Source organism: Myotis yumanensis, unplaced genomic scaffold, assembly GCF_028538775.1.
Source record: "Myotis yumanensis isolate MYYU_CA2020_CCGP unplaced genomic scaffold, mMyoYum1.0.hap1 SCAF_19, whole genome shotgun sequence".
Classification (NCBI taxonomy): domain Eukaryota; kingdom Metazoa; phylum Chordata; class Mammalia; order Chiroptera; family Vespertilionidae; genus Myotis; species Myotis yumanensis.
In genome coordinates this window covers 3,581,689-3,609,680 of record NW_027223770.1, presented here as the reverse complement: position 1 = coordinate 3,609,680, position 27,992 = coordinate 3,581,689, and the positions used below count along the sequence as shown (strand labels likewise).

Here is a 27,992-nt window from a genome sequence, read left to right as displayed (position 1 = left end):
GCGGCGGGCGGAAGTGGCGACGCTGGCGTCCCCGGAGTCGGCGGCGGGCGGCAGTGACGGCCCTGGCGCCGGCGGCAGTGACGGCCCCGGCGCGGACGGCGGCGGCCGGGGGGGCGGCGTGGACGCCCGCGGCGCCGGCTGGGGCATCACCGCCGGCCTCGACCCCGAAATGGCGCTGCTGGCCGAGCACCTGCTGAAGCCGCTGCCCGCGGACAAGCAGATCGAGACCGGGCCCTTCCTGGAGGCGGTGTCCCACCTGCCGCCCTTCTTCGGTGAGCCTGGCGCGACCCGGACCCCGAGCCCGAGCCCGACCCCGAGCCCGAGCTGGGAGGTGGGGCGGGGAGGCGCGCAGCCCCGCGCGGGCGCTGCCTGGCGCCGAGTCCTCCGAGGATCCCCACTCCACCCTGCCCACCCCGTTTCCCGGCGCCCAGACCCTCTCTCCACTCACCCCACACGCTCCCTGTCCCGGCCGCTCGCCATCCTCCCCCTCTCCCCAGGAGTCCTCCACCCTCCGTCTCCCCTCGACACTCCAGTCTCCCCAGACACCTCACACTCCACCGTATCCACCAGGGGACCCCCATGCTCCGCTCCCCTGGGCTCCCCAACTGTTCATTTCCCCAGACATCCCTTTCTCGTCCAAGTCCCCGATTCTGCAGTCCTCCATCTCGGGGAAGCCTCCCGCCGCTTCTCCCCCAAGTTCCTCTACCCCGAACCCATCATTCCCCCCCTGTTAGAATGGCTGTCAACTCCCTCCCTTTGGGGAACCCTCCCTTTTCCTTATATTCTCCCAGCCTCTCCCACAGAGAACCCTTTCGGGAACCTTCTTCCCCTGATGCCCCCCTTCCAGACCAAAATGAGTCACGAAACTGGAGGCCCCCTTTCTAGGGGAACCACCAGAAGTTTCTTCTCCATTTAGAGCAGAGGTCGGGACTGGGGGTGGGGGCTGCCTTTGGGGTGATGTCAGACACAGGGTGCTGGGCATGGGCTGTAAGGAGACCCCTCCCCCATCTGTCATACCCAGGAAGGTCCCTAAGCCCATGTCAGACGTCCTTCCTCCCCTCCCCCAGCCCAGCCCAGCCCTAGATGGAAAACGGGAAATGGAAGACAGTGCCATGTACCCCTGCCCTTCGAGGCCAGGTCTGGGGGAAGGCTGTAACCCGAGCCTCTGCTTTCTCCTCTTCCATACGGACTTGCCCTGTGCCCTGACCTGCAAGTTCACTTGGTGGCCTGGTAGGAGGTCACCAGTGGCCAGGGCAGAGTCCAGCTGAACCCTACAGACGGGCAGAACCTTAACACTGAGGCTGAAGAGATTTGGCCGCCGGGGCAGTGACTCTATCCCCAGTGGGTGACAGGGCTTATTGGGGGCAGTAGTTCCTACAGTGGCGTGAGCTCTGGGGCGGTTGTGGTTACCTGGAGTTGTGTCCTTCACCTCTTGGGCCTCAGTGTCCCCATCTGTGAAATGGGGTTGCTGACCTCCAGGGGTAGCGGCAAGGAGTAAAGGAAGCGGTCTATGTATATCGTGTGGCCCTAGTGCCAAGTAGATCTTAGCTGGGCAGGCGGGGGTGTTATTATTTAAGTTCCTGGATCCAGTTTTGGTTCCTTCATATAGAAAGTAGATGATTAATCAGTGTTTGAACCAGTGCAGTGGCCTGTTTGGATGGTTCTCGGACCTGTGTAAGCAACCTGAGAGCAAGATCTTGGTCGTTTTTGCCCATTGCTGCATCCCCAGGATCAGAAGTGCCTGGCACATAGTAGGTGCTCAGTTGGTACTTGCTAAATGTACAAAACACTCTCTTGTCAGTGCCGCAGGGTTGCCGTGGCAATGACTCTCCAGGCCGCGGTTTGGGAGGTGACCGGCCTCAGGTGAAGGAGTTGTTCGTTCTTGTGACGGTCCCCCCATTTGGTTCTGTGGACATTTGCAGGACAGCAGCCTGCCCCCGACAAGGATTCAGCATCTATTTAAGCTCCTGGTTCCCAGATGAGGGCAGGGGAAGGCTGCGGCGAGTTGCTATTGGCATCTAGTGGGTAGAGGCGGGATGGTGCGAAACACCCTACAGTGCACAGGACAGGCCCTCCCCCACCCGCTCAGGGCACAGAATTGATCCAGCCCCAGATGTTAGCAGTGCCAAGGTGGGGAGCCTGAGGCCGGCCCTGTGCCCTTTCCTCCCTCACCTCTGCAAGGTTGCCCACCAGTTCTGCACTTGGGGTCCCTTCATTTGATGCGATTATCCAGCTGGTTTTAGAGAAAAGGGGATGGATGGTGCCAGGCCTGGAGAGCGTCCCGCCTCCCTTTCCCCGATCTCAAAGGACCCTTGTCTTTGCTGCGAGTCACGTGGGGTGCCCGTCACATCTGTGGACAGAAGCACCATTTATACAGAAGTCTCCGGGTTGGCCTGCGGAGGATAATGCTTAGCATCTAAAAAAAGTGATAATCATTGTGAGCCATTATGCTCTGCTGGGGGGAGAATTTCCCCTGAAGGTTTGTTTTAAGCGCATGCTCCCACCGATGGCTTTCCTCTAGGGCTCAGGGGTCGAGTGAGATCCGGGTCAGGTCTAACCCGGGCTTTGTCTAGATCTCGGGAGTGTCTGGTCACCTGGGTGATCTGGGTGGCGAGTGTGTCTCTGGAATGGCGGCCGTCTGGGGTCATGGACCACGAAGTCCGGAAGGCACTGCGGTGGCAGCTCCCTCCCGGCAGGGTGTCTGTGCTGTGGCACCGTGGCAGCTCCCTCCCGGCAGGGCGTCTGTGCTGTGGCACCGTGGCAGCTCCCTCCCGGCAGGGCGTCTGTGCTGTGGCACTGTGGCAGCTCCCTCCCGGCAGGGCGTCTGTGCTGTGGCACCATGGCAGCTCCCTCCTCGGCAGGGTGTCTGTGCTGTGGCACCGTGGCAGCTCCCTCCCGGCAGGGCGTCTGTGCTGTGGCACCGTGGCAGCTCCCTCCCGGCAGGGCGTCTGTGCTGTGGCACCGTGGCAGCTCCCTCCCCGGCAAGGCGTCTGTGCTGTGGCACTGTGGCAGCTCCCTCCCGGCAGGGCGTCTGTGCTGTGGCACCATGGCAGCTCCCTCCTCGGCAGGGTGTCTGTGCTGTGGCACCGTGGCAGCTCCCTCCCGGCAGGGCGTCTGTGCTGTGGCACCGTGGCAGCTCCCTCCCGGCAGGGCGTCTGTGCTGTGGCACCGTGGCAGCTCCCTCCCGGCAGGGCGTCTGTGCTGTGGCACCGTGGCAGCTCCCTCCCGGCAGGGCGTCTGTGCTGTGGCACCGCTGGCATTGGGGCCGGACCATGCTTTGTGACGGGGGCTCCTGCGCGTTGTAAGGTGTTTAGCAGCATCCCTGACCTCCGGCTACTGGATGCCAGTGGTACCTCTACCCAAGTGTGACAACCAAAAATATGTGTACCGAGACAGAATCACCCCTGGGTGAGAGCCATTGCTTTGGGCTGGAAGCTGTGTTTTTAAAAAGTAGTTAATTCTGCTAGGAAGATCTGTTTCTCGAAGGAAAGTTGAGCAGGAAGAAGTGTTCAGTAGAATTCTGTCGTTTATTGAGCATTTCCTGTGAGCTAAGCATTCCCGGTGGAGAGGTTCACTTAATCCTCTCGCAGCCTGTGAGGTAGGGCTTTTTAAGGAGAAAATCTCTGCTGACGTTTCAGAGTGTTGTTTTTTCCCCCCAGACGCGTTTTCTATCGATCTCCGAGGGAGCAGGTACCAGCTGCTTTCTCCACCTAACAACACAGCATGACCATCTTCCCATGTCAGTCATCTTTTTCATAGCTGCTGAGCGTTCCATTGTTTGAATGTGGCCACAGTTCATTCAGCCATTTCCCTGCTGTTGGACGTTCACGTTGCTTCTCATGTGTTTGCTCTGTTAAACAGCGCTACAGTGAACACCCTCGTATTTATTTCTTTGCATACTTCTCTTGTTATTTCTAATCTTTAGAAGTGAAATCACTAGAGCAGCCGTATTTTTCAAGCTTCGTGGGTGCAGTTTGATAGGGTCGGTTGGGCTGGGGGAATGCTGATTTCTTGGGTCAGAGGTGACTTAGAGCCTCTTGGGCCAGCCCTTCCTCCCTATCTCCAGGCTGAATCGCTCCAGCCATTTGTTCATCTTCTTCCTCCACCTTGACCCCGTAATTGGAGCTCATCTCTGACGATCGGTTTGCAACTGACTTCTGTGAGGCCTGCTCGCTCATCTTTTAGGTCAGTTTTCCAGCTGTTCTAGAGCATTGCCCATTGGAGGGCGGAGGAAGGGGAGAGAAGAAGTGAGAGACTTAGATGCCATGTAGTCTTGTCACCCCCTGCCTAGAAGCCTCAATGGCTCCCTATTACCCCAACTTAAAACCCGTGTTGCAGCCATTTCCCACAAATGGTGCGAGGCCATCCCTTGCCTTTGGAGCCTGGCCCACGTCAGTCTGCCCGGCCCACCACCTCTCCAGCCCACCACCTGCGTTTTGCCGGGCTGGGTTCCCCTTATCCTTCAGGAATCAGCTAAGGGGCCCCTCATCCAGGAAGTCTTTCCCGAATCCCAGACTCCCATGGAGCCTGTCACATTCAGAGACTTGGAGCTATTTCAGTGCCTGGTTTCCCAAGTGAATGCCTTTGGCTCCGTTGCCATTTTTTCTGGGTTCTTCCTAAAAGTGTTTTGCTTTTCCCTTTCTACATTACAACACATGACCAAATTATAACACATCATCCATGTCCTATCCCTATGGCAGACATGATTAATCAATCACGATACAGTTTCCCCCTTCAAGTCCAGATTTCTTTTTAAAAATATATTTTTATTGATTTCAGAGAGGAAGGGAGAGGGAGAGGGAGAAAGATCAATGATGAGAGAGAATCATCGATCAGCTTCCCCCTGCACGCCCCCCACACTGAGGATTGAGCCCGTAACCCGGGCATGTGCCCTGACCAAGAATCAAATCGTGACCTCCTGGTTCATAGGTCAGTGCTCAACCACTGAGCCATGCCGGGCTGGGCTTGGTGTCTTAACACACTTTGGGTCAATTAGAGTTTTTTGTTGTCATTGTTAATCTTCACCTGAGGATATTTTTTTCCATTCATTTTTAGAGAGAGTGAAAGGGAGGGGAGAAGGGGACAGAGGGAGCGAGAGAGAAACATTGATGTGAGAGAGACACATCGATTGGTTGCCTCCCGCACGCACCACAGCTGGGGCCAAGGATTGAACCCAAGACCCTTCAGTGTGCAGCCCGGCACAAACCACTGAGCCACCGGCCAGGGCCGGGCCATCTGGAGTTGGTGCATGAGATGCCACCTGTTTGCTGCCACGGTTTAGGGAGAAACTGAAGATGCAGGAGCGGAAGGTGATGTGTTTTACCTCTCAGTTCTTGAGATTGGAATTCCAGGAGCGTTTTTCTTCATTTAGGCCTCTTAGCTTAATTGAAGGGATGCCCGTCGAATTGGTCAGTACAGGTGCCTGGCACTCAATTAGTCCTAGAATAATCCCTAAACGAATGGTTTTTCCATCACTTTGGTTCAGTGCTTGCTCTATTTTGGGGGACCAATGGCAGCCCAGAAGCGCACACTCATCTTGTTTTACAGCCAAGAAACAGAGGCCAGAGAGGTTAGGGGACTTGCCCAGGGTCACAGCCCGCGAGTGACCATAGAGCCAGACTAGACCTCAGGCATCTGGACTCCTCCGGAGTGCGTGTGCCCTGTGCCTGCCTGCTGCCCTGACTTCCGGCCTGGCAGAGGAGGAGACCCCTGTGGAGCCCGCCTGATTGGCGACCGACACCTGTGTTGGCATCACGGCGACGTGTCCAACGTGCTGGGCGCACAGACCGGACCTGCAGGTTTCCTCTGAGGCGTGTGCTTCATAATTGGCCTGCCGAGCCGGCCCCGTCCTGCTTATTGGAATTCAGATTGGAGTAACTGGGTGTGGAAGTCGTCAGAGCGTAGGCCCAGACAGCTCAGTCTTCCCTTTAATTGGTACGTTGCGTTAACCACGGGGAAACCAGCCCGGCCGCACCCTTGGTCTGTGCGTAAGACGTTCCCCTGGCCTGCCCTGGCCGCTGTGGCGCAATGGATAGAGTGTCGCCCCATGGCCTGAAGGGTCCTAGGTTCGATTCCAGTCAAGGGTACATACCTCGGTTGCAGGCTCCATCCCAGTCCTGGTCAGGGTGCGTGCGGGAGGCAACCAATGGATGTGTCTCTCTCACATCGATGTTTCTCTCTCTCTGTCTCTCCTCCTCCCTTCTACTCTCTCTAAAAATAATCAATGGAAAAATATCTTTGGGTGAGGATTAACAAAAAAAAAAAAAAAAAGGAAGAAATTCCCCAGCTCCTGAGAAGCTGCTTCCCCACTTCAACAAGCAGCTTGCAGCGACATCTGTGCCATGTTTTGTTTTTAAATGTGTACACATACCTGTTTACTTTTGCTTTTGTGTAGAACATCCTAAGAAGGAGAAACAAGAAGCGGCATTAGCGCTCTCCCTGTAGCAGGTCAGCGTCATGTGGGTGGTGCTTGTCGAGAGCTGGAGTCATGGGGACGGGAGGCTCCTGGGCTGAGGCTCCGGGAGGAAGAAGCAGGGTCTGTGGGGCGGAGAGGCCGAGCGCACGCTTCCGCGATGTGGCAGCTCCGCAGACTCCTGTCATCAGTTGGAGGTGCATTTGCAAGGAGTGAGTGAGGGTTCGTTAGCCTTTGGGAGCACCTCCTGTGTGCCTGATGCCACGTGGGTGCTTCACGCTCATGACCTAAGTAACAGCAGATGAGAGGCTGCTACTGGCCCCGCTGTGTTAGCCTGTCCGTCTGTGTAGCAGCCCATAGTGCAAGAAGTCACTTTGAACCTGGGTCTGTTGTCCGCTGCAGTCTGTGCTCGAACACCTGAGATGAACGGGAAAAACATGGGTGTTGGCATGAAGCTGAGCCAAACTGAAGTCCTGGTCCCGTGGTGCCAAAGCTATGTGTCCGCGCACCAGTCTGCCCTTCTCCGCTCTGACCCTCCTGGGGTGACGGAGGTGACCTCCCGAAATGATCTCGGTGCTCGGTGCCCAGAATCGCTCCGTTTTTGCGCAGGTAGGACAGGACCTCGGGGCTTTAGAAACGGTCCTCTTGCCACACAGCCCTTGGGAAAGTAGTTGCCTCTGGGTCTCAGTGACCAGCTGCCCGCTCAGCGCCCTCATCTGTCCCAGCCAAAGGCAGCACAGGAGCCCAGACCGTCCCCGGTGATGGTGATTAGATCCCCTTGATCCTCTGCCGAAGAAGCCTGTCCTGAGGTCAGGGGCTGAGGTCAGGGGCTGAGGTCTGTCCGCTACTTCTGGAGGGAAAAGATGGAGAAGCAGGAGGGAAACCCGTTTGCTAGCTCATCCAGGCCCTGCCTCTGGTCCTCACCTGTGTGGGGCCCACTGCCCAGCGCTGCTGGAGGAACGGTGCCCTGTGAACCCCTTAGAGGCAGAGGCCGGGTGCTCAGGGCGCGGCAGTGGGCCTGGCAGAGCAGAGGTGCCCAGCCCGTGTCGAGCGGAAAGGGAATGGAGAGATGCCGGCCGAGGGGCTTTGAAGGGTATGATGCGTGACTCGGTCATAGTTCGTGCAGTCCCTGTTGTGAGTGGCTCCATGCGTCAAAGGTCGAACCAGCCGATACCGCATTTCCGGTCCTTGTAGTGACCTCATGAATTAGAAGGACTTGGCACCGTTCTGTAGGCCGAGAAACGGCGGCTCAGAGTGGTGAGGGGTCTGACCCGGTCACACAGCTGGAAAGCGGCCCCCGGGCTTTGAAGCCGCTGCCCTGCTGCCAGGGAGCCGCACATGCCCAGGTGCTGGGAGTCTTCCCGGACAGACAGGCCCTCTGAGCTGTGTGCGGACACGGCTCAGTGAGCGGTTAGAATGGAAGTGGGCTTGGCCTTGGGTTTCGTTATTTCAGTTTAAAACGGGCCTGGGTGGGAGTTAACTCCTTTTGCTACATTCTTCCAGTGTTACTTGTATCAGGGCCTTTTTAATGTCCTCTTAGTTGTTACAGTGTTAACTGTATCCGAGCTTTTAAAAGTGGTTACAGCGGATCCGTCCTCCCCAGGGCCCTATAAGCCCTGCACTCCTCTGCGGTCAGGCAGCCGGGCGGCTCCCGTGTTGAGAAAGGACTCCTTCCTGCCCCGCTGTCCCCGCTTCCCGTGCCGCTCCCGTGAGAGCGCTTCCTGACGGTCTGGATGCATCTGAAGCCACAGGTTTATGACGGGAGGATTCCTGCCCATTTCACTCACACGAGCCAGCAGTCAACACCGCTTTCTCGCTCGGCCTCTCCTCCCGCCCTCCGCTCTCTTTCTTAATCCCTGGAATCATACTTTTCCAGATTTCCTCTCTAAAGAAAAGCTTTGCCTGTTGAGAAAGATGAAAATGATGATATAGCTTATAATAATAACCACAACAAGCATCACGAATACCTTCTTTTCAATTGAACGTCTTAGGGGCCAGAAACTGCTTAGCCCTTAATTCGTGGACTCTCCTGTAAGCCTCACAATGGTGGTCCATTTTGAACCTCCTTTTACAGGTTACTTCCTCCCAGGCCACAGCCAGCAGAGAAGCCATTTCCCACTGCGTCCCCAACCCAAGGCTGGTTTTTGCCAAAAGGGGTGATTGTGGACAAAGAGAGTTGGCGTGTCATGGAGGCGATTTTTAAAAAATATATCTTTATTGATTTCAGAGAGGAAGAGACAGGGAGAGAGAGCTAGAGATAAACACATCAGTGATGAGAGAGAATCATGGATCGACCGCCTACTGCACGCCTCCCACTGGGGATCGGGCCGCAACCCGATGTGCCCTTGATTAGAATTGAACCCGGGACCCTTCAGTCCTCAAACTGTTGCTCTATCCACTGAGCCAAATCGGCCAGGGCTGGTGGCGATTTTTAAAAACAGCATTTTAGAATGACTTGTGAACATTCTTTCCTCTTTAGATAGTGGGATTTAGAGGAGGCATTCGTTCTAGGAAGGTGGCATTCTCAGGGCTCTTGTCCTTCAAAACAGGCCTATTGCAAACGGAGCCATGAGGTGCGCACATGCCCGCACGCACACGCACACGCGGCACCCACACCCGCAGGTAATAAATGATTCATCTCCACCAGCGGTAATCTGATGCCTCCCATTATGATCCCTGTAACCCAGGACTGTAGAGATAACCTGCCCCACCCCGCCCTGTGTCTAACAGTGGAACCTTACGAGCCAGCTATTGAAAAATAAACATTGAATGTGAAGTGGAACCTCCCCCAGCCCGACTCCTAGCAGCGCCACAGGGGCTTCCTGGTCCCTCGTGAAACGCGGCGTTGACGGCGGCTTAGGTGTCCCGTCCTGAGTCCCAGCGGCTGAGCGTGAAGCTGTGTGTCGTACACACAGGCTGCTCTGTGCCTCAGAAGGAAAGCTGTTCCTGAGAGGAAGTGGGAGGTAGGTAGGAACCTAGGTCGGTGCCCAGTGTCAGGAACATCACCCGTTGTAAGAGAGGGTTGTCTGAGGGGCAGGCGCTGAGGGGCCGAGCAGATGCGGTTTCCACGTGTGTGTGGTCGAGCTCAGCGTGATGGCCGGTGCTTTCCAGCAACGTCGAAGCCAGAAAAAGAGGAAATGAGTGATTCTGTGTGGCATGCGGCGGCGCCCGCTCATGGGAGTTCCGCTCCCTGGGCCCTCTCGCCAGCTGAGCTGCCGCAGAGACCCGAGCAGGAAGCGCCGGTGTCCCCTGTCCGGCCGGAGCTGTCACAGAGGGCGTCGCAAAATGCTCGCTGGCCAGCGTGGCTCAGTGGTTGAGCCTTGACCTATGGACCAGGAGTCACAGTTCGATTCCCAGTCAGGGCACCTGGCCGGGTTGTGGGCTGGGTCCCCAGGGCGGAGCATACAGGAGGCAGGCAGCCGATCAATGATTCTCTCTCATCACTGATGTTTCTCTCTCTCCTGTCCTCTCCGAAATCAATAAAAATATCTTTAGAAAATGGTTCAAAGCTCTACTCGAAACCTGAAGACATGCCGTGTAGAGCCGTGTCGTGTGGGTGGAGGGCCAGTGACACCCCCGGGTCACACCTTATGGATCGGTTTCGCTGGCGGCCCTGTTTGGAGACCCACCGATGGCCTGTACCAGAGCAGAGGTGTTTTGGCCATTCCGATGAGTTGTACTAGAGAAGGCCGATGTACCGTAAGATTTGGTAGATGGAGAATATTTGTTTTAATTTTATTTTTAGTATTGAGAGTGTGTTTTCATTTGTTCTGTGGATGGCCCATTTGTTCTCTAGTCCTGTTTTTTCCTTATTGATGTTAGAGCTCTTTACAACGTGAGGGGCAGTGCATGGCCGTCTGTGAGGTTTGTTCCACAGACCAGCCCCTGCCCTGTCAGTGTGCTGTTGGCTTTGATTGGTGATGGGACTTCTCCATGTAGACAGTTTCTGGGTTTTCTAATCAGATTTCTTGATCTTTTTCTTATGCCTTCTGGGTGGAGTAGCGGCCTTAGAAAACCTTCTGTGCTAAACAAACATGCTCCAGAGAACCAGGGCTTGCGTGTGCAGCATCTGCCTCTGAGAGTTAGTTCTGTGAAGATGCTAGCATCGTATCTGATTTTCCTTTTGTTTTCTGTTTTTACTTTGTTTTTGACACATCTTCCTTCTTGGGGCAGGGTGGGGGGGGGTAAGAGGACGATCTAGAAAATCATCTGAGCCCAAGCCCCCTCCCTCCCTCCTGGCTGGTTCTGGGTGGTGTTTTAATGAGCCTGTTTTGCTGACAATAAAAAAACAAGTCTGGGGACACGGTAAAACTGGTAAAACAAGAAAGGGAACGTTGGGCCGGGTTGCGTTCTGTGGGAAGGGAGGCTGGGAAGTCTGGAAGCTGCCGGCTCTGTGTCACGCTCTGTCCCCTCCGCCCACAGCAGGGCCGGCTGGAGGTCACACTGTGAGGAAGGCCGCGTGTGCGTGGGGATGAACATCATCTTCCGGTTTTCCCGGCAGGCCCCCCCCCCCCCCCCCCTTTGTGGAACTCACAGATGGAAGCACTCTGGAAAGAGGGAGGGAGCAGTGGGACCAGCCTGGGCTCCGAGGTGTGACCCGGGCAGGTCACTTGGCTTTTCCGGGCTCGGCAGCCTTGGACGGCGCCAAAGACAAGCGCAAGACCAGAACCTTCGGCGGGTCGTGTTGAGACAGGCGTGAGCACCTCTGGGCTGTGGCAAGAAGGACTGAGCCCAGCGCAGTTAGGTCACTGTCCACGTCACATCAGAGCTGAGATTCGAACCCGGGACCGGCCGACTGTGGGGCACCGAGCTGCTTCCCCCTCACGTGGCGCATGTGCAGATGCTCCCAAACCGGCGTCCTGTGCACATTTATGTACAGAGGTGCCTCCCTGTCGGCCACTTCCTCTGGTCCCTCATGGAGGTGAATTCCGGGGTCCTTCCCCCCTGCCCCCTGTCCTGCTCCCCTCCCAGCTCCAGAAATACACTTTAGTCCCCAAATTCCCACCGCACGCTTGAGTAGAAGCTCTGTCCCTGTGTGGTGGCCACGGCATAATAACACTGCTGGCCGGCAGCTCCCGCTGACCACGGTGCGTCCCGGACCTACCTACATAGCTCACTGTCAGGAAAACAAAAAACAGAACGTCTTGCCCCAGACGGCTTGGCTCAGTGGCTAGAGCGTCAGCCTGCGGACTGAAGGGTCCCGGGTTCAATTCCGGTCAAGGGCACATGCCCGGCTTGCAGGCTCGGTCCCCAGTAGGGGGCGTGCAGGAGGCAGCTGATCAATGATTCCCCCTCATCATTGATGTTTCTATCTCTCTCTCCCTCTCCCTTCCTCTCTGAAATCAGTAAAAATATAGTGAAAGAAAGAAAGGAAGAAAATCAGCAGGTAGCAGTACCAGTCTCGGTCCGGCCCGAGCACTCACGGTGCACAGGCGGCGCCCCCTCCCCCTCGCAGCCGCCCTCGGGAGCCCCACTGGTGTTCTCATCACAGACAGGGAGACTGAGGCCAAGCCCTGCCTCCCCGATGCCTCGGCCGCCTGGATTGCATGGGTGTTGGGAGCCGGAGCATCGGGTCAGTCTGAACTGTGAGAAACTGGATAGAGAAACCACCCGGCAGGAACTACGCCCCTAGGTTCCCATTTTCCACAATCTGTTTGCCCATTCGTGCCGCAGAGGCCGTCCAGGCACCTGCCAGGTCCAGCTCGGTGCCACCACTTGGGATGAGCGGGCACGGAGGCGGCCCGGTCCCCGCCCTCTCACCGCGCAGGCCCATGGGACACGTGGACGGAAAGCAGTTACGCGTGTAGCTGCATCGCTGTGACACCCAAGTGGACTCGGAGAAAAAGCAGAAGGAAGAAGTATGACTTTCATGAGCAGGAAGACATCCTGATGCTTTTTCCGACGTTTCATGTAAACATTTTTAACATACAACAAAAGTGAACAAATTTTACAGTGAAGATTCATATACCTACTGCCTGGATTCTACCATCACTGTCTTACTGTGCCTCACGCCTCAGCCGGCCGGCCGGCCACCTGCTGTCTGAGGACACTGTGCATTTCGAAGGGGAGGATGGGAAGCCATTGCTGGAGCTCAGAGCAGCCGCCCCTCTGGAAGGGCTGGGTCCCCGCGTAGGCGTCACACCCGGCCTGGCCCCCGGAGGTTGGAAGTGGCCCCGGGCTGCACCGTCAAGAGGGGCCTCATCGCTGGTGGAGGAGATCTTGGCTCCCTGCATTATTGTTTACGTTTTTATTGATCCCAGAGAGGAAGGGATGGAAACATCGAGGATGAGAGAGTCATCGACCGGCTGCCTCCTGCGCGCCCCCTACCGGGGACTGAGCCTGCCACCCGGGCATGAGCCCTGACTGGGAATCGAACCGTTCCTATGACCTTCTGGTTCAGAGGTCGACGGTCCCCCTCCGGCCGGGCTTCCTGGGTTTATTCGTGAAGCCTGGGATGCGTTGTCCTGTGGGAGCCAGCAGTAAGTGTCAGAGAGCACATTCCCGGCCAGCGGGTCGCACGGCCTCCCCGGCTGCCTCTGCAGGATGAGAGCCAAGGGCAGGAGTAGTCAGTCACCTCATGGCAGTGCTTGGCAGGCCCGTCTTGGGGCCAGAGTGCCCAGATTAGATGCTCAGCCCCCTGCAGCCCAGCACCCGGGCAGCTCCTCGTGCCATCCCGGCAGCTCCTCGTGCCATCCGGGCAGCTCCCCGTGCCATCCGGGCAGCTCCCCGTGCCATCCCGGCAGCTCCTCGTGCCATCCAGGGCAGCTCCTCATAGCATCCAGGCAGCTCCTCATAGCATCCGGGCAGCTCCCCGTGCCATCCGGGCAGCTCCTCATACCATCTGGGCAGCTCCTCGTGCCATCCGGGCAGCTCCCCGTGCCATCCAGGCAGCTCCTCATGCCATCCGGGCAGCTCCTCATACCATCCGGGCAGCTCCCCGTGCCATCCAGGCAGCTCCCCGTGCCATCCGGGCAGCTCCTCATAGCATCCGGGCAGATCCTTGTGCCACCCGGGCAGCTCCTCATGCCATCCGGGCAGCTCCTCATAGCATCCGGGCAGATCCTCGTGCCACCCGGGCAGCTCCTCGTGCCATCCGGGCAGCTCCTCAAGCCATCCCGGCAGCTCCTCATGCCATCCGGGCAGTTCCAGAGTGGCTCGTGGAGGGAAATTTGCTCCCACAGGCCCGAGAGACGGCCCGTCGCCGAGGGGAGTGGGCTCACAGCTCAGCCTGGGGGTTCTGGCCCAGAGCCCGGTCCTGACGGGGCCTCAGGAAGGAGGAGAGTAGAGGTGTCAGGGGCGAGGCCGAGTGTGAGGTGGGACCTGGGAGCTTCCACGCACAGCTGGGTGACGCCTGTGGCATTTGCTGGACCTGGGGCCTGACCCCAGTTACAATCAAAGTCACAAAAATGATCAAAGTCCATTCATTGCGAGTGCACGCTCTGGGCACTCTGCTAAGCAATTCAACGCACGATTTTTAATCCCAGCAACAAGCCTGTGGAATAAGTACGATTACTGCCCCATTGGCCACGTGAGGAGGCGGTGGCCACGTGAGCAGGCGGGGAGACTTGCTCCCTGGGGAGTGGTCGGGCCAGGGATCAAGCTTAGTGTGTCTGGATCCCTCACCCACCTTCTTTCCATTTGCTATGGAGTATTTCACTTATAGTGTCCAATGCTGTTCCTTCAATACACATCTGTTTAATAGCTGTGATTAGAATGTTCCAGATGGCCGGCCAGGTGTGCTGGTCACCTTGGATGGAATTCGGCCTGCAGATGCCCCTCCCCCAGCCCTCTGCTCCCATGCAGTCAGTTGGTGTGCCCACCAAGGCTCCTGCCTGGCCCGGGGCAAGGGGACATGGCACCGGTGTTCTCCTCCTGTGGGTTTGGTACCCACGGTGGCCTGCCCGGGCATCTTTGTCCCCTGAGCTCTGGGCTCAGCAATGAGCAGGTGTGTTCAGGCTCTGAGGGTGAAGTCCACACTGAGCCTGCCCAGCGGGGAGCCGGCCCTTCCCTGATGGTTCCTCTGCGCCGAGCCCTTGGCAGGGAGCTCTGACCCGGGAGGGGGGTGTCTCTGGTCCCCGTGCCAGCCTGCCAAGTGGGTCACAAAGGAGGGGAAGGAGCAGGCGCAGGCCACGGGCTGCTCACATTTCATGTGGAGCCTGGAGTTCCAGGCACGGCCAGTTTCCAGGCCTGCATCTCAGTAACTCAGCTATTTTAAGATGCTCTGTTGTTTTATGAGCTGCCAAGAAATGGAAGATACCTCCAATTCAGAGCACCTTCTGAGTCCACAGGTGAACAAAATGTATGTCTTGGAAGTGGACTGTTTTGAGTCATCCTGTGATCGGTTCTGTTGCTCCATTTGCTAGATGGGAAAGTTGAGGCTCAGAGGGAAGGGATACACACCCAAGCCCTCATGACCAGAGCGTGCAGCGTGGCGTGTCAAGGCCATGTTCACGGTCTGTGAAGTGACTGACGCCGTGTTCTCCTGGGCTCTTATGCAGAGTCTCGGGAACACGGAGCCTTCCTTATAAGCTGGCGAATGAGAAGGTCTTTAATAAACCGGGTCCCTCTTCTCCCACCTCATGATTCCTCAGTCTGCCTCCTGGTTACTTAGCAGTGATCCGGCTTGTTAATTAGCTGGTTAATTAGCAGTGATTCGGCTTGTTGGCCATGATGGGCTGCTGTCCAATGCGGTAGCCACGGGCCACATGTGGCTATTTAAATTCAAAGGAACGAGAGGTAAACATTTCAAGTGCTCAGTGGCCACGTGTGGCTTGCCTTGCAGATACAGAGCGGGTCCCTCATTGCAGAAGGTCTCTGGGAGAGCGCTATTCTAGTGCGGAGGGTGCTGTGAACAGAAGGGGTTGCATTTTAAAGGCACTGACAAGTCCTGCAGTAAGAAGCTGGTCTCACCTGGAGCCTAGCAGGCCAGCTTTACCTGCCCGGGAGCCTTTTTAACACCTACAAACAGCTCTGCCTCTCCCTAAGCACATCAGGTGCCACCCCTCCTGTCCGCAGGCCTCCGTGACCCTTGGGAATCTAAATCTCTCTTCTCGTTTTCTCCCCAGATTGCCTTGGGTCCCCGGTGTTTACGCCCATCAAGGCAGACATAAGCGGTAACATCACGGTATGTACTTGGGCTGGCAGCTGCAGCCCTGGTACCCCCTGGGGAGTCTACACCTGCCCCGGTCACCGGAGCCTTCTTCCTGCCCCAGCTCCCCAGCTCCCCAGCTCCCCAGCTCCAGGGCTGGGAGGAGACCTGCAGGACGGGCGTGGCCCCCAGCTCCTCCGAATCGGACTCAGGCTCTTGTGCAGTCATGCCTCCTAGTCGCAGCCTGAATGGGACCACAGGTGGAAACCACTGAGGCGGAACCTGCTTCTTCTATCCACTCCCCCAGATAACTAAACTCAGGCCGGGAGTTCAGGGTGATGAGCCCCTCTCCCCTGCCCGTGAGGGTCCTTTCAGGGCCTGGCCCAGGGCTTGGCTGCCCTGCACTCTCTCATCTCTTCATCCCAGCAGCCGTTGAGGCTGGTTCTGTTGTCATCCCGTTTTACCGATGAGGAAGCTCAGAGAGGTTGAAGGACTCCCCTGAGGTCACACAGCAAGGACATGCAGAGGTGGGATTGAGACCCAAACTGCCGGCTCCACTCAGAGCCTTGTCTCTGGACATCTTTGAGCCCTAAGAGCATATTTCTACTTGTCCACACAAGTGGAACTTCAGACACTCGATGTCTGAGGTGCTGACCACAGTGGTTGGAGAACGTGGACTCTGGAGCCAGCCTGTGCAGGAACCCGCTGCAATGCCAGGCAGACAGGAACCAGCTGTGTCACTGGGCACCTCACTGCCCCTCTCTGAGCCTCAGTTTCCTCATCTGCAATTTGGGGTGATGACAGCGCAACATCAAGCTTGCTGTGAGCATCAGAGAAGGAAGCGCTCCCGGGAGCGGGGGGGGGGGGGGGGGGGGGGGCGCTCAGGAAATGGGACGGTCCCGGGAGTTCCTGTCGCACAAGCCCCATTGCCGTTCTTGGCACTGGTGCGGGGAGAGCCAGGCCCCGGTGGGGTGGGGTGCTCCTCCCCGCAGCGTGCCAGCCGCTCGTCTGTGGGGACAGCTTTTCCAAGGAGGAACCCCGTGTGCTCCATTTCAGAAAATCAAAGCTGTGTACAACACCGACCCGGCCAAGTTCCGGACCCTGCAGAACATCCTGGAGGCGGAGAAGGAGATGTATGGAGCGGAGTGGCCCAAAGTGGGGGCCACGCTGGCGCTGATGTGGCTGAAAAGGTGAGGAGCCGGGGCGGCAGGCTGTGTGGCTGTGAGTCCTGGGCCTGCTCTGCGCACCCAGGACAGCCCCCCACCCTGCCCGGCGCGGCCTGCCCTGGCCGGGGAGGAGGTCACTGCGTTCCCCTCACGTGTGCCGATGCTGGTTAGCGGCTGAGGAAAAGCTCCCAGGGCCGAGGGCTGCCTGGTGGCGACGCTTCCCTCCTGGAACCGTCAGAGGCGAGCAAGCCGCACACAGCCGGGCATTGTGCTGAGCTTTCTTGAAACATATATTTCTGTTGATTTCAGAGAGGAAGGAAGAGGGAGAGGTAGAAAGATCAATGATGGGAGAATCATCAATCACTGCCTCCTGCACGCCCCCTGCTGGGGATCGAGCCAGCAACCCCGGCATGTGCCCTGACCGGGAATTGAACCTCCTGGTTCCTGGGTTACTGCTCAACCACTGAGCCATGCGGCCGGGCGTCGTGTTGAGCTCTGTGTCCTGGCCGCATTTCACGTGCTGTGGGTTAGGAGTGGTGTGATCCCAGCTCACAGAGGAGGCCACTGGGGCTGCTGGAGGCCAAGGCCGCAGGGCAGGCCTGGGACCGAGCGGCCGGCATAGTCGTCAGGCTGTGACTGCACAGAGAGGTCCTCTTGGGGTGGGTCAGGTGGTAGATTTGTGGGTGATGACAGCTTCTTGCAGGAATGCAGCATCTCAAGGAGAAGGAACTATCTAATTTGCACAAATTCCTCCCGTGGTCTGGGGGACAGGGTACCCTGATGAGGGGTTTGAACCCAGATGATCTTACCACAGAATTGACATGACAGCCACTACACATCTTGTCCTCAGAGCAAATACTTGAATCCATATGTAGTTGTTCCCATTTTACAGATGAGGCCACCGAGGCTCAGAGAGGCCAGGCAGCTTTTTTGCTTAGCTTATGCTGCTCTCTACCGGCCACAGAATTCTCCTTCAGCTGTGCAAACACCAGAGCCCGCAGCGCCATGAAGCCAGGGGCCCTTCCCGGCCCCACAGATGTCCCAGCGTTGCTTCTCTCTGGGGCCTGGAGCCAGGAGCCAGGAGCCAGGAGGGGTTCGGCTCCCTTTCTCTGTCCAGACCCCCCCAACCAGCTCCTCCTTCCCCCAAACATGTGCTTCTTTGATAAAATGGAGCACAAAGAGCCTGCTTCCTAGAGCGGGTGGCTGTGTGGGCATCGGGGTGGGTGGCCTGTAATTAACACCCTGACCTCATGTGTTAGGAGTTGCTCCAAGCTACTCACCTCTGGTGTCATAACCCTGGAATGAGGAATGCCCTCGGCCCATCTATCCTATCACAGGGTCTGGGCTTCTCAGGAGCAAAGCAGATGATGCTGTCGAGATCAGTGCGACTGTGTGTGTCCACATGGGTGTGGGCGAGCCAGGCTGCCGGAGGGCGGTGCGGGAGGATGTCAGCAAGTTGAGCACATAGTGAGCGCCTGCTGTGTGCTGCTCACGGTGCCGGGCGAGCAGGATGCCAATGAAATGAGGACAGACCCTCTCAGGGTCACAGTTTGGTGGGTGGATCCTGATAGCAGGATCTCAGAGCCTGGACAGAGAGGTGAGGGAGGGCTCCCTGGAGGAGGGTGGCCAAGCAGTGTCCAGGGCTGACCAGGAGATCCCAGGCAGAGCAGGCGTGGCAGAGGTGGCAGAGGCTGGCGTGTCTGCAGCTCCGTGAGGAAATGGACAGGGCAGGCCCAGACCCCAGCTCCCAGCAGGGACCGTGTTCAGCGGCCACAGCCAGGCCTGGGGTTGACATGGTGCTTGGGAGACGCCGTGTGGAGCCGGTGGCCACGCTACATGGAAGCCAGGTGTAAAGATAAAACGTGGGGAATGAGTAACCTCCTGCTTTTGCGTGCACATGTTTCTGGCTCACAGTAGGTGCTTCGTTCAGCGTAGTCGGGCCTGCCATGCGCAGGAGCAGGGCGTCCTAACGGGCCTGTCTCTCCTTCCTGGGCGCAGGGGCCTCCGCTTCATCCAGGTCTTCCTGCAGAGCATCTGCGACGGGGAGCGGGACGAGAACCACCCCAACCTCATCCGCGTCAACGCCACCAAGGCCTACGAGATGGCGCTCAAGAAGTACCACGGCTGGATCGTGCAGAAGATCTTCCAGGTGAGCCGGAGGCCGCCTCGTCCCGGCCCAGGAGGCTCCCAGCTGAGGGGCCCACGCCTCGCCCGGCCACGCCTCCTGTGGCCTCGGAGCCTCCTGTGGCCTCAGAGCCTGCGTCCGTCCGTCCTGGGCCTCGGGAAGGGCTCCCCTGCCGAGGGGGCCGGTGCGCTGAGGGCCTCTCTCGGGCACTGTGAGCGGCTCTGCCTCACCGCCCCCTCCGTGGCCACACAGGTGTCATGCTGGATGCTCCGTGGTGTTCTGTTGAGGTGCCTCATCCTAGGTGGCCCGATGGGGCAGGGAGAAGCCCTGGCCGTGACTGAGGACATCAGGGTGGTGGTGGGCTGGCCTGTCGACCCCTCAGGGTCAGCCCCGCTCCTCACCCCGGGCAGGGAGGGGCAGGAGGCCCCGGGCCCGTGGGCACCACTGACAGGAAGCTGGCCCACAGGCTCCTGGTGGCTCGTGTTGGGGTGACATTGGCCATTGTTCCTGGAAACGGGCCTCAGCACCAGCCTTGTTCCCTGAGGGCCCCTTGGGGTGCCACACGCTGTCACTGGCTGCCCTGCCTCATGGCCTGGCATCTCGCCCATGTGGCCACCCCTCCTTCGCAGCTCCCGCCGCTGCCCAGCCTCGCTCACACGAGAGGGGTCTCAGGGCTGGTCTCCCCACGCGGCACAGGCCCTGGGCAGGAGGAGCCGGTCACCCGGGCTGGGACAGGGCCCCTCTGTGGGAGCCTCCCCCTCCCGTGGGCCTCGCAGCCCCACCTCAGGAACAGCAGCAGGCCCTGTGAGGCTGGCCAGGCAGCCACCCATGCTGTGCACCAATGCGCCATGCGGTGGGGGCATCCTTACCCCTCTCCCAGGTGAAGAAACGGATGCTCAGAGAGGTTAAATGTCTTGCTCAAGGTCACAGAGGAAGATGGGGGCTGAGATCCTATGACCTGACCCTCAGCAGCCTTATCTTTCAAATGGGGGTAAAGTGGGCCCTGCCTCCAAGGTTCATTGTGAAAATGAAGCGAGTTCATCTGTATCAGGTGGTTGGCCCATGGTTTGCACTCAGTGTATCAAACCTATTACGATTTCTTTTCATAATGACTGTTACCATTTATAATTTCCTCACCCCGTCAAACTCATAGCCTTTCTGTCTGGTGGCATACTTTTCCTTCTGGCTCTGAAATTCCGTAAACTTCTGATTCTCTGACATCTTTTCAAGTGTCAGGGGGGCCCTGAAATTTGGGCAAATGTCGCCTCCTACAGGACAAAAGAGCCACAGATAGCGGCCGTCTCCCTGCTCAGGGAGTGGGTATTCCAGAGAAGCAGCTCGCCTCGCCTCCGGAGCAGCCTCACCCAGAGGGAGCGGCTCACCACACTGAGCGCCCCGTGTCCCGGCGCCGCGAGCGCCTCCGTGTGCCCGGCGCTGCGCTGAGCACTTTGCACAACCTCCTTAGTCCTCCCAGAAGCCACCCAGTCGGATGGGTGCCATGGCCACCCCATTTTACAGACAGTGAACTGGAGGCTCAGAGAGGCTGAGTAACTTGCTCAAGGCTCACAGCTAGTCAGCGGCACAGGCTGGAATTTGAACCCAGGTCTGTCTGCCCCCAGAGCTGGAGCCCGTCCTGCTGTCCCTCATGGGGGTAGACAGGAATAGACACATCCCTTTGCCTTTGCCTGTCCCTTTCATTGCCACAGTCAGCGCAGACCCTGCCCACCACGGACCCCCCTAACCCTGCACCTCTCCTCTCCTCTCGCCCGCCTCCAGGCAGCGCTGTATGCCGCGCCCTACAAGTCCGACTTCCTGAAAGCGCTCTCCAAGGGCCAGAACGTGACGGAGGAGGAGTGCCTGGAGAAGGTCCGCCTGTTCCTGGTCAACTACACGGCCACCATTGACGTCATCTACGAGATGTACACCAAGATGAACGCCGATCTCAACTACAAGGTGTAGGCGTGCCCCCGGCCGGCACTCCCAGGCACAGACAAGCCAGAATCACTGTGAAGCAGCTGGAGGCCGCCGTGGCCTGCGTCCGGCTGGGGTTGCAGGGGACGGCCCTGGTTTCTGAAAAGTCATTTTTGGGGTCTATCCTAACGGAGCAATAAATAACCACCCTACTTCTGAATCACCTTTAGTTCCATGGCAGCACAGACCGACTGCCTTCATTTCAGTGTGATAAAAATCAGTTAATGTTGCTAATTCAAGTCCTAGGGCTTTCTGTCCCCGTCCCCCCACGTGGTGCGTGGCCCTGGGGGAGCCCTGTCATACACCTCATTTTAAAGATGAGGATCTGGTGCAGTGATGTAAGGAGCATGAGGAGTCTGATTTGAAATTACACAGGATTTTTTTAAAGCAGACTGCTGTGTGCTCCTGTGGTTGCACAGCCCAGCCTCACAGCGCTGTCAGCATAGACCCCGCTCTTCCTACTGTCTTTTTCCAGACAGTTTTTTATAGTTGAAAACAACCAGCAAGCCTTTGATGACCTTGACCAAGGGCACTGTATTTTAAAGCTATCAGGTATGAGGAACTGACCACAGACGACTGAGTTGGCATTCTTCTGCATAAGCGTTTCCTCCAGGGACAGCCTACCCCACCTAAGAAACTACCCATCATGCGTGTTCTCCCAGAAGGGAGGCCACGCCCCTCCCGATGCCGAGAAACAAGGAACACCTCGCTGCCTTAACTCCCTCCTGGCACTAACAAGAGCTGTATCTTGAAAGTGTTGGGGTGAATAGAGGGACCCCAAAGAATTCATGTGTGTTAAAAACCCAATGAGGAACAATTGGTGATTTTTATGCAAACACTAAATAATTCTTAAATAAATCTCTATTTTGGAATCACATCTATGTGCTGTTTGAGTTCCTGAGTCGCCTTCTTCCTGGGTTAGAGGTTACAACTGGGGACCAACCATGGACCTGTTTCCTAGTGTTTGTCCTGGCTGGACAGGATACGGGGGCGGATGTAGTCTCCACTTTGCCTCCGTCCCCACCAATCCCTGTTGCGTCCCCAACCCTGTGATCCATTGCTATTTGCACTTTATTTATTTTTTTATTTTTATTTTTATTTTTAATATTTTAATAATTTTTATTTCTTAAAGTATTACAAAGAGTATTACATATGTCTCCTTTTTACCCCCCCTTGACATTCCCCCGGCCCCTACCTCCCGCCCCGTGTCTTGTGTCCATTGGTTAATCTTATATGCATGCATATAAGTCCTTCAGTTGGTCTCTTAATCCCCCCCCCCAACCCTCCCCAGGCTTCCCACTGTAGTTTAACATTCTGTTCAGTGTTGCTCTGCTTCTGTATCTACCCCTGTTCATCAGTCCATACTGGTCCCCTTTATTTGTCCCAACCTCACTGGAGTAGTCTCAACCTCACCAGGGCCGTTTCAACCTCACCGGGGCTGTCCCTACCTCACGGGGGCCGTTTCAACCTGACCGGGGTTGTCCCTACCACACCGGGGCCGTTTCGACCTCACCGGGGTTGTCCCTACCACACCGGGGCTGTTTCGACCTGACTGGGGTCGTCCCTACCTCACGGGGGCCGTTTCAGCCTCACCGGGGTCGTCCCTACCTCACGGGGGCCGTTTCGACCTGACCGGGGTTGTCCCTATCACACCGGAGCCGTTTCGACCTCACCGGGGTCGTCCCTACCTCACGGGGGCCGTTTCAACCTGACCGGGGTCGTCCCTACCACACCGGGACCGTTTCAACCTCACTGGGGCCATCCCGACCTCACCGGGGCCATCCCAGCCTTACCGGGGAAACAGGAAGTTTGGCCCTCTGTCCCCTGCTGGCGGCTCCCCACCAGACAAAATCTCCAGGCGTTCCTGGTGGTTGAACATCCAAGTGCACAGACTGCCTGTCTGCTGTCCCCCAGCGCCCCACAAGAGACTGGGACCAGTGGGCATGTTTGTGCACTTGCTGGTACAGCAGTTCCACAGTGCCGGCCGAGTCAGGCCCAGCCCTGGCCGGCCCCGGACCCGACTCTGCCCCCCGATTGCGTCCCTCCCAGATGCAAGGAGCTGAAATCTGCAGCCTGCTGGGATGGGCTCTGTACTTGGTGCATCTGCACATCCTACTCAGTCTCAATGGGCTTCTTTCTATGCGAGGAGTTGAAATCTGCAGTTTGTTGGGTTGGGCTCTGTACTTGGTGTCACATCCTACTCAGTCTCAATGTTCTTTCTCTCCTTCCAATTGTAGAGCTTCCACTGGGCCAACTTTCCCATGGTTCTGTATGATAGGTGTTTGTCTGATATTTGGTAGTTTCGATGTTGTTGTGTGAGGTAGCACGCACAGGTCTCTTCCTTATGCCGCCATCCTGGTTCTCCTGGGTCTGCTTCTTGAGTGTGTCTCCCATGGCTGCGAGCAGTTGAAGTCTGCAATTTGTTGGGATAGGCTGCAAAAGCGCAGGTGGGTCTTTTTGTGCACCTGGCACAGCTTGGATGGGGATGTAAATTGATTAGGGCTGAGACTCAGGGAGTCACCATGGCGGAGCAAATAGCACTGGCTGAGTCTCCGCGGCCCCTTGAATCTCTGCCAGGGCTTTGTGTCCCCCAGTGCCGGCGAGCAGCTGTGTAACAGAGTCTCCCTCGCTTTCTGATGGCTGCAAGGCCGTGCTGCCTCTCCCCGCAGGGTCTGGTGCCTCATGATCCCGCCTGAACCAGCTCAGTGGATTTGAAAGTTTGCAGAAGCAAAGGCGTTTCTACTTGTGAGTCTGGCACAGCCCAGATGGGAATGTAAATTGCGTAGGGCGGGGTCACAGGGAGTAGCCGGGGCGGAGACTCAGCGGCCCCTAGCCTATCCAGGACTCCAGGACTTTGCGTCCCCCAGTGCCGGAGGCGAGCAGCCGCGCGCCAGAGCCTCCCTCGCTTTCTGACCGCTGGAAGGCCGTGCCGTCTCTCGCCTTGGGGCCTGGGGCCTCAGAGAGCCGCCCGAACCAGCTCAGTGGATTTGAGAGTTTGTAAAAGCACAGTCATTCCCTCTTGTGCCTGTGGCACAGCCCTGAGGGTAGGGCGGGGTCACAGGGAGTCGCCAGCGTGGAGGAAATAGCGATGGCGGCGTCTCCGCGCCCCTCGCCTCCCCGGGACACCAGGACTTCTTGTCCCTCGGTGCCGGCGAGCAGCCGCGTGTCAGAGCTTCCCTCGCTCTCCGACCACTGCAAGGCCGTGGCCGCCTCTCCCTGTGGGATCTGGGGCCTCAGAGACCCGCCCCGAGCAAGCCCAGAGGATTCGAGGGTTCGTAAAAAACCGAGAATCCATTTGCAGCCCGCGTGGCGTGTGACTGCGTACCTCTGGTTTTGGTGCCTCCGTAGCTCCCACTCAGTCTCACTGCGCTTCTTTCTTTTCCTCCAGTTGTAGATCTCCCACCGGGCCAACTTCCCCATGGTTCTGAGTGGCGGTTGTTTACTTCATAGTTGATAGTTTCAATGATGCTGTGCTATTTGCACTTTATTATGGGTCGATGCTTTTTACTGATACTAGGGTTAAATGTGGGGGGCATATTTGTTTTACTTAATTCCTGCTCCTACAGAGCTAAGAGTCTAGTGGGCAAGATGGCCCAGTGAATCAACAGTGACGCTTTAGAGCAGTCAGTGCCTGGAGGGACCGTGGGACACTGCTGAGAGGCCACACCCTGGAATGCATCGTAGGGAGTCAGGGCCTTGATGGAAGGGGCTAGGGAGCCCGGCCGGTGGAGGAGAAAGGGCAGGGGGCACTTCAAGGCAAAGGTAAAGACCTGGTGGCTTGACCTAGAGCTGGGTGGGTGTGTGTGTGTGTGTGTGTGAGTGATATGCTACCAAGGGATTTGAACTTGACCTTGAAAATTATGGAATACCTTCAAGGGTCTTGTGCACAATTCAATCAAACACCCAGTTTGGAAGGCTCTCTCTGTTATGACCAAGGGATAGACATTTGAACTGTTTTTACTGTCTCTGGTGTAATTATGTCTTCTGATATTGCTAGTGGTGGGAATACTCATCTTTCTAAGTTCAACTGCTCTTTATGTGTGTTTTTAAAAAATATATTTTTATTGATTTCAGAGAGGAAGGGAGAGGGAGAGAGAGATAGAAACATCAATGATGAGAGAATCATTGATCGGCTGCCTCCTGCATGCCCTCCACTGGGGATTGAGCCCACAACCTGGGCATGTGCCCTTGACCCGAATTGAACCTGGAACCCTTCAGTCCACAGGCTGACACTCTATCCACTGAGCCAAACCAGCTAGGGCTGCTCTTTAGGTTTTTTCCCCCTAGGGTTTCCTAGAAATATAAAATTCTGCCAACTAATTAAAAGAACTCTGGCCCGACCGGTGTGGCTCAGTGGTTGAGCAGTGACCCATGAACCAGGAAGTCACGGTTCCATTCTGGGTCAGGGCACATGCCCGGGTTGTGGGCTCGATCCTCGTTGGGGGGGCGTATAGAAGGCAGCCGATCGATGGTTCTCTCTCATCGTTTTTGTTTCTCTCCCCATCCCTTCCTCTCTGAAATCAATGAAAGTATACAAACAATCTATATAATAAAGAGGTAATATGCTAATGTGTCCATTACGGTGTCCAAGTCACGACCAGTCTGTGGGCAGGGCCAGGGTCAGGCTGCCTGCATGCGTCCTCATTCACTGATATGACACTGCGGGGAGAGGGGGAACTGGGCTTGACGGGGGACCTCAGGCCGTGCCCCCCGCCCGCCTGGCAGGGCTTGACGGGGGACCTCAGGCCGTGCCCCCTGCCCGGCAGGGCTTGACGGGGAACCTCAGGCCATACCCCCTACCCAGGTGCTGGGCTGGGGGACCTGAGGCTGCACCCCCACCTGGAGGGGCTTGACGGATGGGGCCAGCCGGGTCTGGGTCTCATCCAGTGGGGGTGGGGCTGGCTGGGTCTGGGTCTCCTGCGTTTTCGAAGTGTGTGAGGGTGGTGGGTGGGGACTTGACTCTAGGTCCCGCAGCGCGCCCCAGACTCTGACAGGAAGGAGATTTTATATACGTTTTACTAATTTTCTTTCATCCCCGACACTTCTATTATAGAGAAAGGGCAAATAGCAATATTAAAATATTTCTTCTAATTAATTCTCTTTTAATGTGCACGAAATTCGTGCACAGGGCCACTAGTAAATAGATAAAAGAATTCTGCATCTTCCTTTTACAAATAGCTTTTCTTTGTGTGTCTGACATGAATGAGACTGGGAGGGCCGGGATTATGCCCTTCACTCCTGGTAATGCCAGGCCCCTGGGAGCACGGTGGGCCCGCAGAGACAAGGAGTTTTACCCTGACAAAGCCGGACTGCGCTCTGCCTGGGGCAGGGAGGAAGGAGCACACCTGAGCGCCAGCTGTATACCAGGCCCTCCACCAGTACTCACCACCCCTCATCTCACAACCGCCCCAGATATGGGAGCCCCATTTATCAGAAGAGGATGAGGGGTGGGATGAGGGGACCTGGCCGGGCTGCCCCGCCAGGACTGCGGGGCTCCACATCTCCCCAGCACGCCCACTTCCTGCCAGGGGACAGTGACGCTGCCTGGGCAGGCGTGCCGGGCTGCGTAGTCGTTCAGGGTTGACCCAGTAGCCATGGTTTCAGGCGCTGGGGCTGAGGAGAACAGAGGGAACATATCCTTGCGTTTGTGAGTTGATTGATGAGTTCCCTGGTTCACTCCACCCGGGGCTGCCAATCCCATTGCCCCGCGCCTGTAAGCTGACCGCCTGCAGCTTCTGCAGGGTCCAGCAGGTGGCGCTGAAGGCACTGCGCGGTGGAGGCAGCCCCTCCCAGCCTCTGCCCGCGCCTAAAAGGTGCGTGTGCTGGGGAGGGGGTCACCCACCTGTGTTCTCCTGCTTTCCCGAGGGCCAAGGGAGGGCCACTGAGCACTGCTGCGGAACCTGGAGCTTCTCTAAGGGTGTCTGCAGCTCTGACGTCAGGCCGGCCGCTGTGGGGACCACACGTGTGTCCTGTTTTACTGTTAGGATTAATGACTGTGACTGTGACTGTGACTGTGACTGTGACTGTGACTGTGACTATTGCCACCACTGGCACTGCGCCATCACCAGCACCACCTAACAATTTTTAGGTTAAAGTGCAGGTTCTAGAACTTTATAGCTGTGTGATCCAGGGCAGGTCAATGGACCACTCTGAGCCTCAGTTTCCACACCTGTGAAATGGGCCAGGGCCACCTCTACTTTGCAGGGTTACATAAAATAATGTGTATAAAATGCCTGGCATACAGAAGATGTTCGATAATTGGCTTTTATTAATATTTCTATTCATCATGATGTTATGGCCTGCCAGGGGCTCCTGAAGGGGCAACCCAGCCCCAGTGTGGTTAAACCATAACATGCTCTCTTACTCCTGTTCTTAAAGATACGGGCCCTGGTTGATACGTCGGCCTGTGGACTGAAGGGTCCCGGGTCCCATTGTGGTCAAGGGCACATGCCCAGGTTGTGGGCTCCATCCCCAGTAGGGGGCGTGCAGGAGGCAGCCAATCAATGATTCTCTCTCACCATTGATGTTTCTCTCTCTCTCCCTCTCCCTTCGTCTCTGAAATCAATAAAGATATATATATATATATGTGTGTGTGTGTGTATATATATATATATATATATATATATATTTAAAGGTATGGCGGGGCCCATGTCAGCGCATCAGCTGGCGCGCCCAGGGAAGGCCATGCAGTCGCAGCTGCTCCTCTCTCTGCCCTGCTCTGCCATGTGACTGGGCGAGTGCCTTCTCCCCTCCGGGCCTCAGTTTTCTCATCTATTAAATCAGGGGCTTGGCCAGTCCAAAGCTCCCGCAGCTCTGACAATCTACAAGAGGCGCCGCGTGTCACTGTCGCCAGCCCTGGTTGGCATTCAGAATTCCACTGACGTCAGCACTCCATCCACGAGCAGGGACCCTGGCCTCTCTCTGAGACATTTGACGGGGTCATTCAGTGCAGGCCCGGCAGTTAGGAAGTGTCCGATAACGGGCAATTATGAGGATTAACCCTAATCACTCCTCCATCCAACCCAGAGAGGGTGATCTGGAAGGTGAGTAACTCTCCTGTTTTCTGAGTACCTACTATGTGCAGCCCTGGGCGAGACCCAGTGCTCCTTGCAGGGCTAAGGCAGGTAAGGTCCCATCTTCCGAGCGCTCAGGACCCACGGGGAGATATTTGGGTGGGAGAGGGCAGGTTGGCGGCCTCTCTGCGGAGGTGGCTCGCGTTTGAGCTGAGAC

At 57.0% G+C, this 27,992-nt stretch overlaps 1 protein-coding gene across 1 annotated transcript; it reads left to right on the top strand.

The window, feature by feature from the left end:
- The first annotated feature begins 18 nt into the window (after positions 1–18).
- GLTP (glycolipid transfer protein) lies at positions 19–21,639 on the top strand. Its single transcript, XM_070399572.1, has 5 exons — positions 19–272; positions 15,478–15,536; positions 16,557–16,690; positions 18,665–18,815; positions 20,568–21,639. The coding sequence occupies exons 1-5, from the start codon at positions 170–172 to the stop codon at positions 20,748–20,750; spliced, it is 630 nt and encodes a 209-aa protein (XP_070255673.1). The 5' UTR covers positions 19–169; the 3' UTR covers positions 20,751–21,639.
- Positions 21,640–27,992: the final 6,353 nt, after the last annotated feature.